The 16,504-nt window shown below is 59.2% G+C and overlaps 2 protein-coding genes across 3 annotated transcripts; both read right to left on the bottom strand.

Annotated features, from left to right (window-relative positions):
- Positions 1–31: 31 nt before the first annotated feature.
- On the bottom strand, positions 32–4,031 carry TRIP6 (thyroid hormone receptor interactor 6). Its single transcript, XM_057528602.1, has 9 exons — positions 3,762–4,031; positions 3,344–3,471; positions 3,129–3,254; positions 2,444–2,830; positions 2,036–2,129; positions 1,749–1,918; positions 809–987; positions 415–535; positions 32–300 (listed from the first exon to the last, which is right to left on the bottom strand). The coding sequence occupies exons 1-9, from the start codon at positions 3,868–3,870 to the stop codon at positions 169–171; spliced, it is 1,446 nt and encodes a 481-aa protein (XP_057384585.1). The 5' UTR covers positions 3,871–4,031; the 3' UTR covers positions 32–168.
- Positions 4,032–4,328: 297 nt separating this feature from the next.
- Positions 4,329–13,618, bottom strand: SLC12A9 (solute carrier family 12 member 9). 2 transcript variants are annotated; one of them, XM_007186614.2, is made up of 14 exons: positions 13,490–13,618; positions 12,521–12,743; positions 12,229–12,363; positions 11,631–11,762; positions 10,893–11,201; positions 10,103–10,210; positions 9,869–9,980; positions 9,138–9,295; positions 8,947–9,029; positions 8,644–8,768; positions 8,305–8,497; positions 7,962–8,136; positions 7,594–7,740; positions 4,329–5,633 (listed from the first exon to the last, which is right to left on the bottom strand). In XM_007186614.2, exons 2-14 carry the CDS (start codon positions 12,699–12,701, stop codon positions 4,741–4,743), a joined length of 2,751 nt encoding a protein of 916 aa, XP_007186676.2. In that variant the 5' UTR covers positions 12,702–12,743; positions 13,490–13,618; the 3' UTR covers positions 4,329–4,740. The 2 variants fall into 2 exon arrangements, with proteins under 2 accessions (XP_007186676.2, XP_057386147.1); XM_057530164.1 differs by having other exon boundaries at positions 13,494–13,590.
- Between the last annotated feature and the right edge of the window lie 2,886 nt (positions 13,619–16,504).

Raw genomic sequence — 16,504 nt, 5'->3', positions numbered from 1 at the left:
TGAGACTCAGATGAGACAACAGACTTCGAAGTGTTTTACAAACTCGAGGGATTATTATTTCATGATTGGAGGAAGAGAAGACAGCATTTGGTGACAAAGTTATAAAGGTAGATGTTGGGGAGGGCGGTTGATGGGAAGGGAGAACACAGCAGGTGCTCCTGGGGAGACTCAGCAGTCGGTGGTGACGGTGGCTGAGAGCTCCTGGATGCGCCAGGCACTGCAAGCCTTGCACAAGATGTGCCCATCCAGCGGGTAGCAGCCCTGACACTCACCCTCAGAGGACAGCAGCAGCCCACACTCCTGTTCGGAAAGAAGCAACAGCTTTCCATCAGGCCCGGACCCCTGAGTTCCTTCTCCCTCGTGCTCAGCACCCCAGACCCCAATAACCCTTTTTCCCTTGGCCAGGCCTCCTACCTCACACTTGTAACAGCCAATGTGAAAACTGCGATCCAGAGCTACGATTCGCACCGTCTCCTCCTGACCTGGCTCAGGCATGATGGCCCCACCACACACTGAGCATCTTGGGGCAAACTTCCTGGAGTGGAAGGGAACCAAGGAGGCTGTCAAGCCCCAGGGTTAGAGGGAACTAACAACGGAGCCCAGAGAAGGTGGGATGCAGGAGGGAACGGGAGAGGCCAGAGGTAGGTAGGGTCTTGGATCTTAGGGAAAGAGAGTGATTTTAACGAGAAGGAGGCATGGCCAGGGGTGTGAAACAGGAGCAGCTGGTACCGGGATATGAAGGAGAGATGCGGAAGATAGGAAAGGCCAGGCCAGACATCCTGAGACAAAAGGTGGGGACCCCGCTGACCTGTGGAAGTCCTCAATGCAGTGGATCTGGCTGGTGGCATCCACAGTGAAAGGGATGCCGTCGAGGCCGCGGTGGCACACCACACAGGTGAAGCAGCCAGGGTGGTAGGCCTTCCCCATAGCCCGCAGAATCCGGTCCAGAATGGGCTGGGAGCACGTGGAGCACTTCTCCAGGGTGGCCTGTCGGGAAGGAGGGCAGGAAGGTCGGGGGCTGGGGAGACCCACGGCAGCCCTTACAGGCATCCTGCCAGCCTACCCGTCTGTCTGTAGCCCCCTGCATGTGATTCAGTGAAAGGTGGCCTTGAACAGATCTGAGTGCAAGCCCCAGCACTGCAGCTTCCTGGACAAATTATTTAACCTCTCTGAGCTTCAGTTTCCTTCAGTAGTAATATCTGCCTCACATACCCTTAAATCTAAAATAAATGCCTCGGGACTTCCCTGGTGGTCCGGTGGTTAAGAATCGGCCTTCCAATACAGGGTACACGGGTTCGATCCCTGGTCGGGGAACTAAGATCCCACATGCTGTGGGGCAACTAAGCCCACGTGCCACAACTACTGGGCTCACGCGCCTCAACTAGAGAGCCCGCGTGCCGCAAACTACAGAGCCCACGCGCCCTGGAGCCCGAGAGCCACAACTGGAGGAGAGAAAACCCGCACGCCACAACGAAGAGCCCGTGTGCCGCAACGAAAGATCCCATGTGCCGCAACTAAGACCCGATGCAGCCAGAAGAATCTTTAATTTAAAATAAAGTAAATGCCTCACACGTATGAGGGAATATCGTCCTTCCTCTCCAGTAGCCAGTGTATTGCTACTTACTTCATTCATCTCCTCTTGTATATCAGTTTTAGTCCCCCGCTTCAAGCCCTATTCCTCTTTGGGGCTCGGATATCGAGTTCCCGTCTTGGACTGGAAACCACCCCCCTAAGCCCCAACCACTCACCACATAGCAGCTCTCACAATATGCCCTCCTCTCCACGGCGTAGAAATGCTGGCCCCGGAGCTGGGCCCGGCACGTAGAACACACAAAGCAGCCAACGTGAAAGACGCGGTCCAGGGCCACAACCCCGGCCCCATCCCCGACCACATCTTCTCCGCAGCCACCACACCGGCCTGGAGACGGGGAGAGACAGGGTCAATCTGCACAGGCCAGGAAGCTGGATCCACAGGCCTTCTGACTCTCCAGCCCCACCTCCCCTTTCCCGCCCTGCCCAGGGTCAGCTCACCCACCGAAGTACTCCCCGCTGGGTGGGTGGTTCATGTCGTGCACCAGCTTCTTGGTCAGCCTCTCAAGCTCCTCCTCGGGAGGCTGGCTCAGGGGGACCTGGGAGGTGAGAATCAGGGGCTTGGCCCTACCTCTAGCTCCTGATGCTGTCACTGAGGGTGACCAGGCAATTCTACCCAGAGAGTTCATCGGAGAACATCCCAGCCCAGGGCCAGGGGTGCCCCTCCAGGAGCCCGTGTGCAGATCTAGGCCCCTCCCCTCCTTTATTTCCTGACCTGCCCCCACCCCCAGAGGATCCAGAGCTCCAGCACCCCAGACCTCTGACAACCGGGACGTGAAACCCCACCCACACCCCACCCAGTCAGCATCCAGTTGTCTTTGAGGACCCCAAATCCTAGTGCCTGGGGGCTTACCTGGGACCCGTACCCGCCTCCTCTTCCTCCTGCAGAGCTGGAGACCCCAGCAGCCTCTTCTTTGCCCCCCGGCCCTGGCTCGCGGTGGCTCCTATAGCCAGCCCCCCAGACTTCACCTCGGCCTGGGAGAGGAAAGTGGGGCCCCGGGAGGGGCCCAGAGGCCTGAGAGGCCCCCCGCCTGGGGGGGCCACAGCCTCTCACTGGTTGTGCCACCTTCACTTGCACAGGGAAGGCAGGGCCGGCGGGGGTGCTGGCCGTAGCATAGGAGGCTGGAGTGGGGCCCCCATAGGGGGATGCTGGGAGCGGCGGGGGAGGAACACCCCCTCCATTCGGCTTCAGGGAGCCTGAGCCTGAGCGATAGGCAGGGGGCTGAGGGGGCTCGTAAGCCTGGGGAGAAACGCAGACCAGAAGGAGTGAGCTGGGCCCATTCTAGGACACACATCCGTAGAACCCCCTACCCCATGTGGCACCCAGGCAAGCACTGGTTTTGACAAGGGGCCTCCCTCGAGTGGTTGACAACCTAGTGAGTCTTGGTGACCCAGCCTCCTCCACGCTGGTGTGGGCATCACTCACACAGAGGGGGAGGGCGGGTGAGAATTCAGAGTAGGGGCCAGGCTGGGGGGGGGGGAGGGGCAGGGGCAGGGGACAAGGACCGGAAGGGACAGGGGCAGGACAGGGGAGTCACCTGCCGGTCAGGCCGCCTTGGGGCGTGACCTCGACCCCCGTCCAACTCAGCCAGCATGCTGGTCAGGGAATCTATCTCAGCATCCAGACTTCCTGGGCGCAAGCCCCCCCTGTCTGCGGGGAGCCCCTGGGGATGGAGCAAAAGCAGGGAGAAAGCAAATCACACGGTCTCCTCTCCTGCCCTAAGCCCCCCCACCCCCCAATCCCCGTGCTCACCTGCGAGCGCTGGGGTGCTCCATGGCACCCCACCCAGGCCAGCCCCCGATCCTCCGGTCCCCCAGGGGCCTGGTAACACTGCTCAGATGGGAGGGGGCAAAAATTGACCCTGGGGTGGGGCTGGAGTGCTGGGTTGAGGGAAGAGAGAGCGAAGGTGGGGTTGGGGAAGGAGAGGGTGACACTTGTGGACGCCGCCGTCTTGGGTCCCTCTTCTCCCCTCCCCCACGCCCCCACCCCCGCACCTGGGGTCCGCGGATGGGGCAGGAGGCAGGGAGGGCCGCGAGGGGGCAGGGGCGGCGGGGTCCAGCCGGGCTTGGGAAGGGGCGGCAGTGGCGGGCTCAGCGGGAGGCAGGAGCCACGGGACAGAGGTGAGCGCTGGTGGCCCGGTGGCCTCCTCGGCCGCACTGGGCTGCCTTACCTGCTCCGTGGGCCGCCGGCGGCCCCGAGGCGCCTCGGGGGAGCCCTCTCCCCTGAGGGGCTCTGGCAGGCTCCGGCTGCTTCGGGGGGAGCCAGGTGGGCCCGGACATGGCCTGGAAAGGGGGACTCCAGACAGCGGTCAGGGCCCCACGGAGCCCCGGGCCTCTGACTTTGATCCCTTCTTCTGTCTCACACCTCGCTTGGGACTCCAGGAAAGAAACTTTTTCTGGCTTTTTTTTTCCCCTTCCTCCCTAATTTTGGGGACGGCCACGCCCCCGGTGACGTCACCGCATTCCTGGGGGAGGGTCACGTGGCCCCCTAGGCCCTAAACTGCCGTCCCTCCCCGAGTCGGGCCCCCTCCTGCGAGCTGGGAGGGCTTTCCTCGGGAGCCTGAGTCTGGGGGCTACGGGCAGCCTCCATCTCCCCCAGGCCCGGAGCCCCGGGTCCCGCATGTGGCCCCCTCGCCCCTGGGACGCTCCAGCGCCCCTCTTTCCCCATCCCCCATACAGATTTCTCCCTCTTTCCGTCCCAGCTACCCGCCCCCCTCCAGAAACGCCCGGCCAATGCGTAGTGTCTTGATCTTTTATTCACGTTCGGCAGTTAGAAAAATAAAACAGAACAAAAACATCAAAACCCCAGTGGTCGGGGAGTCTGCTGGGCGAGGTGGGGAGACTGAGGTAGCCTAGAGTCACAAGCGGAGACCCAGCCCCCGTCAAGGCACGGGTGAAGGGAGGGAGGCCAGCGGGGGGAGGGGGCCCTCCCCCGTGGTGGCGGAGACAGCTGCCCCGCGTTAGTTAGTGCACCGGGGCCCCTCTCCCAGAGACCGAGAGATGCCAGAGACCAGGATCCCCTAATACCTCCACCAGGGTCCGAGTCCCATGTGCCAGGCGGGTGGAAGGCGGCCCTTCCCCTCCTCACCCCGTAATCAAGGTGGGCCACCCGATTACAATTACCTGGACACTCTCTACTTGGAATGGGCATCAGAGATCAGTGCAAGTGACAGGGGTGACGCCGTGAATGAGCAGCGTGGGGCCCAGATCGCGGCTCAGAATTTCCAGCAGCGCCAGGTAGCGAGGATAGCGAGCAGGGTCAGCAGGTGGCCGAGGCAGGTACAGGAAGGTCAGGGCGGTGGCGGGCCCCTCCTCACCATCCCCACCCTCAGGGCCACCAGGCCCCCCTCCTCCGCCGCGCCCCTGCTGGGCCCGAACCAGGGCGTTGGCACTGCATGCCAGGGCCTCTGCCTCGGCGTCTCCCCGCCTGCCGTTCACGAAGTCCCCTTCCTCCTCCTCCTCAGGCTCCTGGGACGACGCAGCCCCCTCGCCCCACACCACCTCCTGCACCTGGGCCCGGATCCTCAGCTGGCTCAGCAGTGCCCGGAGCCGCCCCTCGGCTGCCCCTGGCGCCTCGCGAGGCCCCAGGCACAAGAAGATCCGCAGGCGGGCACTGTGCCAAGCAGGCACCATGCCCAAGATGGTTGCCATCTGCAGCAGGAAGAGGCCGCAGACATCCACGTAGCCGGGCCCGCCCCGGGGCCGCAGCAAGTTGAGGGGCCACACGTCCACGTGATGCAGCTGAGAGGTGCCCCCAGATCCCCGGCTTAGCCGCTCGGGGGGCAGGGCTCCACAGGCCCGGGCCAGAACCACATTCTTGTTCATCTTCAGGGCGTCTGCCACCGTGGCCACGTAGTCCTGGGGACTGAGAGCCCGAGGGCTTCCCGGAGCCCGGGGTGGAGGGAACAGGGTGCTCAGGGCCGGGGACCCGCCCTCCTGGGTGCCATCCGCAGGCTCAGAGAAGGCTGGGTCCGTCAGGAAGTGGTCCTGGGGTGCAGCATCGTCGTAGAAACCCAGGACCAGCGTGTTGGGCTTCATGCCACCTGGGGTAGGCAGGAAGGAACCCACAGGAATCAGACTCACGGCTGAGTTCACACTATGCTAATAGGTGCCCACTCCCACCCGCTGACAGCAAGGTGTGTCAGCCGTCAGGTATGACATGTGCACTGTGCTTGGCCTCTTAAGGCAACATTATGCACATTTGCATAATGACTTTTAGTTTTCCCAAACACTTTCACATGCATTTATTTGATTTATCTCCATGACTAATCGCCCCCAGTTAAATAGGCAAAGTTCGCCTTAGGATTCTTGTAACTAAGAAACACTTCCGTTCCGGGGCAGTAGGATGTATTCACTCTGGGCTTCAACACCTTTTTCATGATAGGAGATACAAGTCTGACTCCACTGGCAGATGGGACCCCCTGATTAGTCAAGCGCATGGCCTCAATCCCCAGGGAAACAGCGCTCAGACCCTGCTAGGGGAGGATGAGAACTCAGGGCTGGGGCTGCACAATCTGTTTCTGTGACTGCAAAGCCCTAACGACAGCGTGTCCAAAGCACTGTCCCCTGTGAGCCACCGTCTGCACGCTGACTGGAGCCCCCATCCTGTTGAAAGCACTCTGTTTTAACTCATCTGATCCTTGAAGCAACAGTATGAGGTAGGAACTATTACTCACCCCCTTTTACAGATAAGGAACCTGAGACCCAGAGAGCTGAAGTCACTTGCCCAAAGGCTCATGGCTGATAGACACTGGGGCCAGCAAGTGAACACGATGTACCCAGCACCAGAGCCCATTCTCTGAGCCACTAAGCCGGTGGTGCACCAACCACAAAGCCCCCAGTCCCTGCTGACAGCTCCTGGGTTTTAGTATCTGAACAACGAATATGGAATCAGATAATTTCCACTGTACCAGGGCTGAGTTTACAGGAAGACTCAGACCTCCTCTAAGACCCCTTCTCACGGGACAAAAGGTGTACTCAAAATCTGCCAGTAAATCAAATTCTCCATGCTGGGGGACTGACCACTTAAAGGAAACCTTTTCCTTTTCATTTGAATCATTTTCTGCAGGATGAATTGTGTGAAAGGAGTGGTCTCTTGGTCCAGAGACCAAGGGTCTCTCCCCAACAAAAGGTGGGGCTGAGGAGAGACAAGCCCTCAGATGCTCCAGGTTCTAGCTAACAATGCTTGATAACACCCCTAAAACACCTTGGCAGGTGGGAACTCCAGCTGATCTTGCAAATTAAACTAGTCACACCCCCTCCTGAGCATTTTCCAGGGTTCTGATTGACACCGACCAGGGCAATGTCCAACACTTGAACTTCAGCCAGATTGTAAGTGGAGCAGGAAGCATGCGCTCAGAGAGGGCACAGACGCCAGTCTCGGGGTTGAGAAAGATGGAGGCGCTGAGCAGGAATTTGGAGGAAGTTGGGGAGCTGGGCTGGAGGCCTTGGCACGAAGATGCAGTCACGGAGCTCGGACTGTTCCACTCCATGAGACAGCATCAGACCCACACACCCCTGGCATCCTTTGTAGTCTCTGGGGGCCACGTTAACCACTCCGTACTTCTCTGCTCCTCTCAAGGCCCAGCTGAGATACCATCTCATCACAAAACCTTTGCCGGCCACATCGGTGACAGTGGTCTTCCTCTCTCTGAACTCTGGTGGTTAGAAAGCATCTACCCTAGATTTGATGGGGCAGCCCCACCTCAAATACTCCTCCCACTGCCCCCCGAAAGACAACATGTTCTTCAGAGCCTGTGCCCCAAGCATGGGTCAGAAAGAAAACAGACAAACGGTGTTGTTCCATCTCTAGTCCTTAAGGCGTCACCTCGGAGACCTTATCACACACTGTCTTTTATCTTTGAGAACCAAGTCCTGTCTGCACTAGACTGTGGGTTCCTTTTGGAGTTTGCAATCTGTGGTTGACTCTCTGGGGGAGGGGAGCAGAGATTGAGAGGGGCCACGGAGTGGGGGGCCGAGGGCACCCGGAGAGGAGCAGCTCACCAAGACCTGAGATCCGCAGCAGGTGCTGAGCCCCCTGGCGCACGGAGGGCGAGAGGGTGAGGTCCACGAAGGCCTTCACTTGGGCCCGGTCCACCAGGCTCAGCCACGCCCCGTACTGCGGCTGCACGGGGTCCGAGGGCAGGGAGTCTGCGGAGGAGGCAGGCAGCCCATGTGGGCCAGATTCACGTACTTTCTCCTAGAGTCCAAGTCCACGTGGGCAGAAAAGAAAGGTTTGGGCAGGGGTATGGCTGGTAGGGAGAGTCATCTGGGAAGAAGCACGAGGCCTCTGGGGCACAAAGAACACAAAGAGCTTCTGGGAACGGGAGGGAGAGAGAGGTCGGGGCGGAGGGGTGAGTGGAGGCACTGACCGAGGTCTCCCAGGGTGACATGGCCCAGCACATAGAGGCCCCCTTTCTTGAGCTGGTTGGCCAACCGCAGCAGAGGCAGCGCGCCCCGGGGGTTCCCCACCAGCAGCAGCAGCTGCGGCCGCCAGAACTTCACGTGGTCCTTCCGGACGTCCAGCCGGAGCAGGTACTTCCGCACCTGGGGACCAGGTGAGGTGACAGGAGTAAGGGCTCCGGGACACGGCCCCCATTCACCACCTGGGCCGGAACCAGCGCAGGCAGCCGGGGGAAGAGGAGGCCTCCTCCGGGCGTGGGCGTTCCCGTCCCATCCCCTCCCCCCCCTCCCCTCCCCCCAAGCTCCCCCCACCTGATGGAAAAGCAGGGCCTGGCTGACGTAACCCCAGCTGCTGGGGCCTCCTCGAGCCGTGAGCAGGGCAGAAAGCAGGCCCATGAGAAGCAGGGAGCCGCCAGCGGCCCCGGGGCTGATGAGGAACATCATGAGCAGGCAGGAGGCCACCCCCAGCAAGCAGGTGTGCCAGGAGAAGAGGCTGAAGGTGGGGCTGGGGGCCGACAGAGAAGGAAGGACGCTCAGGGCTGCCCCGACAGCGAGCCACTCCACTCCCTCCGCAGCCTCTCCCCGCTTGGTCCCAGGCCTTCCCATTCCTCCCTCCCTTTCTCTGACGACACAGGCATCTCCTTCGCTCACCGGAAGTTGGGGGCCGAGGCCCACTCGAGGCTCAGGCAGGACAGGTCCACGGCAGCATAGGCCACCAAGTAGAAGACAGTGACCACAGCGGCCAGCGTGTTCAGCTTTCCAGCCAGGAGCACCAGCTGGACAAGGACCAAGAGGCTGGGCGTTCATCCACGCGCCCCGCTCCCCGTCCAACGCCAACACATCCTGCCTTTTCAGGCACGTCTCCCAGTGCGCGTCTGACCCTTCCTGGTCCCGCGAGTGTAACCAGGGGGGGCTTGCGGTGAGGGTGAGGGCAGCTTGAAGAGGAAAGCTTACCTGCACTAGGCCCCAAGAATAGAGCACGGCTCCCCAGGGGTTCCCCCCTTGGGATACAACCTTAGCCGGCGCCAGGATCACTCCTGTGCAAACGGAAATGCAGCAGACATATCAGCCTGGGCCAAGGGGGGGACCGAGACAGACACGGGAGAGTGCGCTCAGAGCCGGGCACGAGGCAGGGGACAGCGCACCAAAGAGGTTGTCCTGGGCCAGGGCGTGGAGGATGCGGGAGGCGCCGATGAGGGAGCTCATGGAGGCTGAGAGCGATGTGGCGTAGATACCGGTCAGCACCAGCGGGGACCACAGGCTGATGGCTTGGAAGAACCCGTAGTCCTCCTGCAGCAGGATCCTACAGGAAGGAAAGGAGGAGGATGCAGATAATAAACGTGCATCCATCCCAGGGGCCTGGTGAGAACAGTTCTCCCAACACTGGCTGAGGTTAAGCGCTGGGTATTCTGAACTGACCCCAGCCCTGATCTCAAGGACCGTATTGATAGATCAAGTGTGCCCAGGGGTTAGACTTGGCATTCACTGGTTGTCGTTGGGCTGCTTTGGATTTAATCACAGGGTGGACATTCCCAACAGTACGTGCACAAGAAGCCAAATATTTATGGAAATACAAATTGACTAGAAAGCTGTTCCCCACCCCACCCCCAAACCAAGTACTTACAATAGTACCAGGCACAAAGCAAATGCTGGCTTCGGGTTGGCTGTTACCATGTAGCCAGCCCTCCGCATCCGGGGCAGCAGCTCTAACTCTCTCCCAGTGGGAGGAACAGTCCTCATCTTCTCCACACCCCCCAACAACTTGGGTATCTGCCCCCCACCCCCCGCCCCGGCCCGTGCTTCCCTTGGTGATCCAGGTGTGACAACACCTCCACTCCACCCCCTCAAGGACCAGGCTCACCCCCTCCCCAGGCACCTGTCACAGGTGAAGCTGGAGAGGAAGAAAAGCAGGATGTAGATGAAGAAAGTATAGGCAACAGCAACAATCGTGCCCAGAGGAATGGCCCGGCTGGGATCTTTCAGCTCCCCTGGAGGGCAGGGAGCAGAGGGAGGGAGGTCAACCCCCCACCGTGCCCTGTATCCCTGAACCCTCCGTGCCCTGTAGGGGCACAAGGCGGCAAGGCAGCCCCCCTCCCCACAGGACTCTCACCTGACATGTTGGCCCCGGCCATGATGCCTGTGCAACCGTTAAAAAGGACGGCAAAGACGCTAGCAAAGGTCATCGTGGCCCCCGTGGTGTAGTCCTTGGCGTAGCCAGCTGAGGAGAGGGGAATCGTTCCCAGGGAGGAGAGGGGATCAGCATCCATCCTAGGGATCCGGGCGTTTTGGCCCTGCTTCCCTCTCCTCATGTGCTAAACCTCCCCCCCCACTGCCTCCCCACCACCCTCACCAACTCACCAAGACCCCAGCCCTGACCCGTCTCTGGCTCTGGCTCAGCTGACCTCATCACCACCTTCTCCCCATGCTCCTCCGTTCCTCCCTCCAGGCCTTCATCCACGCTCTTTCCTAAGACGCCTTCCCTCCACCTCCTATCTGAATTTCCCAACCCCGCTCACGCCACCTCTAGCTCCATCGGCTCACGCCCTCCCCGGCCCATACCCAGGTCTCCCTCCTCTGGACTCCTCTGTGCTTCTTGTCTACTTGAATCACACTCGGTCCTATTATGCAATTTGTTTCCTGAATATACATCTTATCTCTCCAACTAAACAAGTTCCTCTAAGGTAGGGACTGTCTTGTGGTCACTCTCGTGCCCAGCTGGGTCAAACAGACAGCGGCCAATACACGCCCAACAGATCTTAATCAACCTGTACTGCTCCAGGTCCAGACCTCCCACCCCTGATTCTCTCTGACATCTCTTCTCATCCAGGTATTCCAAGCCCCCCACACACACACGCCCACCCCTCGCCCTGAGAACCCCAGGGCTCCTGCACCCAGCTCACCGCCCAGATTGGCCTTCAGGGTGCTGCTGTTGAAGCCGGTGAAGTGGCCAACCTGGGGCGGCAGGGAGGAGCCGTTGGGGCCAGGCCTAGGGGTCAAGGGGATGTCCCTGGGCCTCACAGCCACAAAGCTGACCAGCACAGAGGCCAGGGAACCGGAGACCAGCAGGAATGTGAGGAAGGAGGCGCGAGCATAGAGGCCGGCCCCCAGGGTGCAGACCCCGCCCACCAGGCCCAGCAGCAAGGAGCCGTAGAGCAGGTTCCAGCCGTAGCCCTGGGGTAGGATGCGGAGCCCGCTGGAACCCGTGGCATCTGTAGAGAGGAAGGAACAGAGTTAGAAAGCCAGACCCCCAAGGAGGGACCCCAACCATGACTCAAAGCAGGAAGAGACCCCATCTTTGGCCCACCTGTCCTCAGAGCGGCCATCTTTTCCACTCCCCCACCCAACTGTACCCCAGCATCATAGCCCTGCCTGGTGGGTACCACCAATCTTGCTCTGTCAACTTTAGGAGTGTTAATCTGGCCTCCCTGACTAGATGGGAAGCTCCTCACGGGCCAGGACATTCTCTCGGATGTCTGGATGTCTGCATGAGGCTGGGCACACAGCAGGAGCTCAAGAAAGTTGAGCTAAAGGACCGCTATGCATCTCCCCTGGAGAGGGCTTCTCTCCCTGCCATGATCCCAGAATCCCAGACCCGGCAAATCCTCAGAGCTGCCCAGATCAGGGTGGGGAGCACAAACCAGCCCCGAAGACATCAAGCATGGCCTCCACCAGCCCCAGCAGGGAGACGGCACAGCCACAGACGTTAGCCAAGTAGAACATGAGGCCGATGCTGCCCCCGACCTCAGGCCCCAGGGTCCGACTGATCATGACTGAAAGTGGAAGCAGGGGGTGAGCGTTAAGGGAAAAGAAACTGGAGTGTGAGGAAGGGCCCGGGCACAAAGCACCGTGCAGCTGGCCCTCCAGGCCTCACCTCCCTGAACACATGGGACTGTTCCCAGAGGCAGTGTGTCCCACTGCAGCCACTCCCAAGCCACGTGGCTTTGCCCAAGTCACTAATGCTCTTGAATTTCCTCGTCCATAAGATGAATACTACCTAACTGACAGGACTGTCAATTAGAACCAAAATGGCAGCTGCGAAGACACCTTGTGAACTGGAAAGTGGCACTAACGTGTCAGGTCGTGTTTGTCACCTTCCCCATACCAACCTGTCTGCTGGACATTCATTAGAATTTGTCCCCTCTTGTCCTACCCCGCAGGGGATGCAGGGAGGGGCCCTCTCCTCCCCCCTATAAGACAGAACAGCCCAGACCCCTGTCCACCGACGTTGGAGGATACAGTAGGCTCCGCCCCCTCGCACAGCTCCATTGGTAGCGATGGCACAGACGGAGAGGACAGTGAGTGCCAGGATGAAGTAGGCAACCAGGAGCATGGCCAAAGCCTGCAGCAGCCCAGCATGGCCCACCACGAACCCTGGGACAGGAGTGGCAAAGCAGGTGAGATGGCGGCTCACCCATCGCACCCCCCACCCCACCCCAAGCCCTTCATCCGCCCATTCCTCCCAGGGCCCTTCCCCAACCTTATCCCAGTCCCGCCCCATTGCACCCCCAAGTAAACCCCTGCCACTCACCAATCCTCAAGAAGACAACTATACTGAACATGGACAGGACCGTGGGTACCACCACACCCAGGAAGGTGGACAGCTTCCGGGCAGACGCCCCTCCAGGACCCCCGGCCCCATTGGCAGGGAAGGAAACCCCCTCCTCCCCCAGGAGCCGGTAGGCCAGCAGAGGAGAGTTCTCATTGGCCATGGTCGACAGCGGGCAGAGGAAGTTGCCAATGGGTTATGAAGCCTGCAAAGAGTTGGCTGAGTGGAAGGCAGCTCCGTGGAGCCCCCCGCAAAACACCTCTAACCAAACACCCAGAAGCTTCCCCCGAAAGGAAACACACACACAGACACACTCACGTTCACCAACAACTCAAAGAGTTAGTGGAGGGCAGACAGGTCCCGGCCACTGCCCCCACAATGGCAGACTCTTAAGCCTCAGCAGTGGGTACCATGGCCCCTCCCAGCTCCTGAGGCCACCCCTTCCCCCGTATCCCTGAGACTAGGGATGGCAGTGGCTCTGGAAAGGTGCAAAGATCCTCCGCCTTCTTAACTAGCAGCACAAGAGGAAGCAAATCCCCCAAAAGGGAAGTGAGTGATGGGCAGGAGGCCCTCCTCACCCCCTCCTCCGGAGTCCTGAGCCGCCCCCCAAGATCCTCCATGCAATCACCTCATCCCCGGGCGATAAGAAACTTCCGAATCTTCCAAAGCCCCACCCTCCATCAACACTCTCCCTCAACCCATCTCAGACAGCCTCCTCTTTCCTTAATCTCACCAGATTCCTCCCACCCACACAGGCGTCCCCCAGACTCTACCGCCCCAACAACTCCTCGACGACCAAAACAAAAACACCGCCCGGCGACACAAGGTGGTCCTCCTCCCCGCACCGGTTCCTGCCCACTTTCTCCCCGGGCGGGTTGGAGGGGGCCGAGATTCGCTCCTCTCCGGCCAGGCGCACCCTCACCGCCCGGGTGTGGCAGGGCGCTCACTTACCCACCGGAGGACGCAGCCGCTCGGGGGTGATCCCCGAGAGCCGGAGGGTCCGCTACTGGCGGAGGGGGCGCGGGTGCCGGAAAAGACAGCTGCGGCTACCGGGATGCCAGGCCCAGAGCCTGACCCACCCCCAGCACACACGCGCCCCATTGGTCCCCAGACCCGGCCCCGCCCCGTGGGCGAGCCCGGGGAAGCCCCGCCCCGCCCGGCTCCCGCTGCCTACGCGGCTCCCGCCCCACGTGCGACCCGGGTGCTGCCCCGGGTCGCCACTCAAACGTGCGTCTCCGGCAGGGTGTGGGCCATGGCTCCCACTGCGCCTATCACCCTGGTGCAAGCAGGCGCCCGCCGCGCGGGTGGGACCCCACTCGGAGCTCGGAGGCGCCCGGAGGAGACACTGCTGAAAGGGGCGTGTCGTGACGGCGAAAGGCCTCCGGCAGGTGGGCGGAACCACAACACCTGGCCCAGGTGCGCCACCCGGAACGCGGGGCCCTGTCGGCCCACGCCTTCCGGGGTCCTACTTCTCCAGCCTCTCGGATCCTTGCAAAGCCCACCAGGTCCTGGTCTCAGCCCTCGCCCCTGCGGCGCCCTCCCCTCGCGCCCTGTCCAGCCCACTGGCTGCTCTCCTCTCTTCCGCCACCAGAGGGAGCCATTGGCCGCCGATCCGGGCGAGCCCTGGAGGCGCAAGCCGCCGTAGGTCGGCGTGGTCCCCCGCCCGCTTTCGTGCCTCCCCGCAAGGTTGTCCCCTCCAGACTTTTGAACCTCTGAGAGTTAGGACCCACTCCTCACTCTTTACAGGTGCCATCAACGTCAGCACCACCTGGCAACGTTTCCTCATCTGTAAAATGGGGATTAGCTAGACCCTCCCGGTTAAGGTTGCTGTGAGTGTTCAATAAACTAATAGGCACTTGAGAACAATTCCGAAATGTTCAATAACTTATTTGCATACGGTACTACATGAAATATGCATAACCACTTTGTGAGGTAGATCCCGCTATGATTTCCATTTTTCACGTTAGCAAATTGAAGCTTGGAGAACTTCAGTAATAATTTCCTAACTTTATAGAGTCCTTCATGGTTACACTGTCATTTGAGCCTCAGGAAATGAACACCGCTTTTCCTGCCACTGGCCTTGGGCTGTAAATTATCTGCAACCTTTCCCTAGGAGAGGAAGGGGCTCAAAGCAGAACAAATGTGGCTTTGCCAGGGAGAGGTCTCATGAGCAGTTAAACTGTGGCATTTTCAGTGGTCATCTCTGCTACCCACAGCACGGAGCTTGGCTCCTGGGTCTCTCCAACATCCCTCCTGTCACAATTTTTGGTGATTTCAACATCCACATGGATGAGACTTCCAACACCCTGGGCTGGCAGGTGCTTAAACTCCACTTCTGCATAGATCTCACCCTCCATCCCACCCAATGGTGATGCCTAGACATTGTCATTACCAGTAATGTACCCTTTCCTCTTTTCATTCACCACTTCTAGTTATGCCTGTTGAGGAAAAAAAATAATCTGACACTTGCTAAAACAGTAAAGAAGACTTTATTCAGAGCTATTGCAATAGGTGTCAAGATTCACAATAGGGGAGAGAGAACGGGCTCAACTCCAAATACAGCAAAATCATCTGGGGATTTAGAGCCAACAAGCAGAATGAGGGGGGTCAGTGAATGGAAAATTACTAGGAGGAAACACCAAGCATTGGGGGATTCTAGCTAAAGGGACTTAACAGGATCCTTGCTGAAGGCAGGCCAGGGTGATCAGATATGAAGGGTGGGTGGATTCTCTCTAAACTGAGCTAGGAAGGCCCAGCAAGGATGGGGGCCAAGGTCAAGGCCTAGTCCAGAAGAAGGTTCAGAGGAACCTGACTGAAGTTTGGTCAAGGGGAGGGTCTTTGTCATGCCCTGACCCGAACACTCCTCCACCTCACCGGACCCTCAATCCATTGATCCTGCCCTCTGCCCACTGTCCCCCACTCACTTCCCTTCTTACCCAGCTTAAAGTTCACGGTCAGTGAAAAGCACTCCCTTGCCCCTCTCTCACTTTATTACACCTCCTGGCAAAATCACAGCCCTGGTAAATGCAACTATCCTCCCGTTCAGTCTCCTTTGCTGGTTCTTCCTCATCTCTTGTCTCAACTCTGGAGCACTGCTAAGTGTTGGAGGAACAGCCAAGAGGCCACTGTGGACTGGAGGCTCCAATGAGCACTGGAAGCTCAGTCCACAGACATTTTTTCACCACTTACACCCACTCTCTTGGTGATCTCATCCAATCCCCTAGTTTTAAATACCATCTCTATAACAGTGCCTCAAGGGTGTATCTACAGCCCAGATCTCTACTCTGAACTTCAGACTTCCAAGAACATACTAACATCTCTGCTTGGACATCAAATGGGCAACTCAAACTTGGCATATCCAAAATCCAACGCCTGAACACACCCCCACAACCTACTCCTCTTGTGCTTGTCCCACTTGCCCAGTTGCTTAGGTCAAAAACCTTGGGGTTGTGCTTGAATACTCTCTCTCACACCCCACATGCAACCCATCAGCAATTCCTTTGGCCTCTACTTTTTTTTTTTTTTTTTTTTTTAATTTATGGCTGTGTTGGGTCTTCGTTTCTGTGCGAGGGCTTTCTTTAGTTGCGGCAAGCGGGGGCCACTCTTCATCGCGGTGCGCGGGCCTCTCACTATCGCGGCCTCTCTTGTTGCGGAGCACAGGCTCCAGACGCGCAGGCTCAGTAATTGTGGCTCACGGGCCTAGTTGCTCTGCGGCACATGGGATCTTCCCAGACCAGGGCTCGAACCCATGTCCCCTGAATTGGCAGGCAGATTCTCAACCACTGCGCCACCAGGGAAGCCCTGGCCTCTACTTTTAAAATACAACCAGTATCCAACCCCAATTTACCACCCTAGTCCAAGTCACCATCATCTCTTTTTTTTTAAATAAGTTTATTTTTATTTATTTATTTTTGGCTGCATTGGGTCTTCATTGCTGTGTGCAGGCTTTCTCTAGTTGTGGAGAGC

The sequence above is a fragment of the Balaenoptera acutorostrata genome, chromosome 15 (genome assembly GCF_949987535.1).
Source record: "Balaenoptera acutorostrata chromosome 15, mBalAcu1.1, whole genome shotgun sequence".
Taxonomy (NCBI): domain Eukaryota; kingdom Metazoa; phylum Chordata; class Mammalia; order Artiodactyla; family Balaenopteridae; genus Balaenoptera; species Balaenoptera acutorostrata.
The sequence above is the reverse complement of the archived record's forward strand: the minus strand, read 5'-3'. Positions and strand labels throughout refer to the sequence as shown.

What these genes read in the sequence shown, in the direction of transcription:
- TRIP6 (XM_057528602.1), bottom strand. Translation starts at nt 3,870, where the DNA reads ATGTCCGGGCCCACCTGGCTCCCCCCGAAGCAGCCGGAGCCTGCCAGA. An exon ending in GAGCACCCCAGCGCTCGCAG is followed by an intron (nt 3,255 to 3,343) that starts GTGAGCACGGGG and finishes CTCCATCCCCAG; the next exon opens with GGGCTCCCCGCAGACAGGGG. An exon ending in ACCCAGCGGGGAGTACTTCG is followed by an intron (nt 1,919 to 2,035) that starts GTGGGTGAGCTG and finishes CCCCGTCTCCAG; the next exon opens with GCCGGTGTGGTGGCTGCGGA.
- SLC12A9 (XM_007186614.2), bottom strand. Translation starts at nt 12,701, where the DNA reads ATGGCCAATGAGAACTCTCCTCTGCTGGCCTACCGGCTCCTGGGGGAG. An exon ending in GCCTCGGCCCCCAACTTCCG is followed by an intron (nt 8,498 to 8,643) that starts GTGAGCGAAGGA and finishes GTCGGCCCCCAG; the next exon opens with CCCCACCTTCAGCCTCTTCT. An exon ending in GCTGCGGATCTCAGGTCTTG is followed by an intron (nt 5,634 to 7,593) that starts GTGAGCTGCTCC and finishes TGCCTACCCCAG; the next exon opens with GTGGCATGAAGCCCAACACG.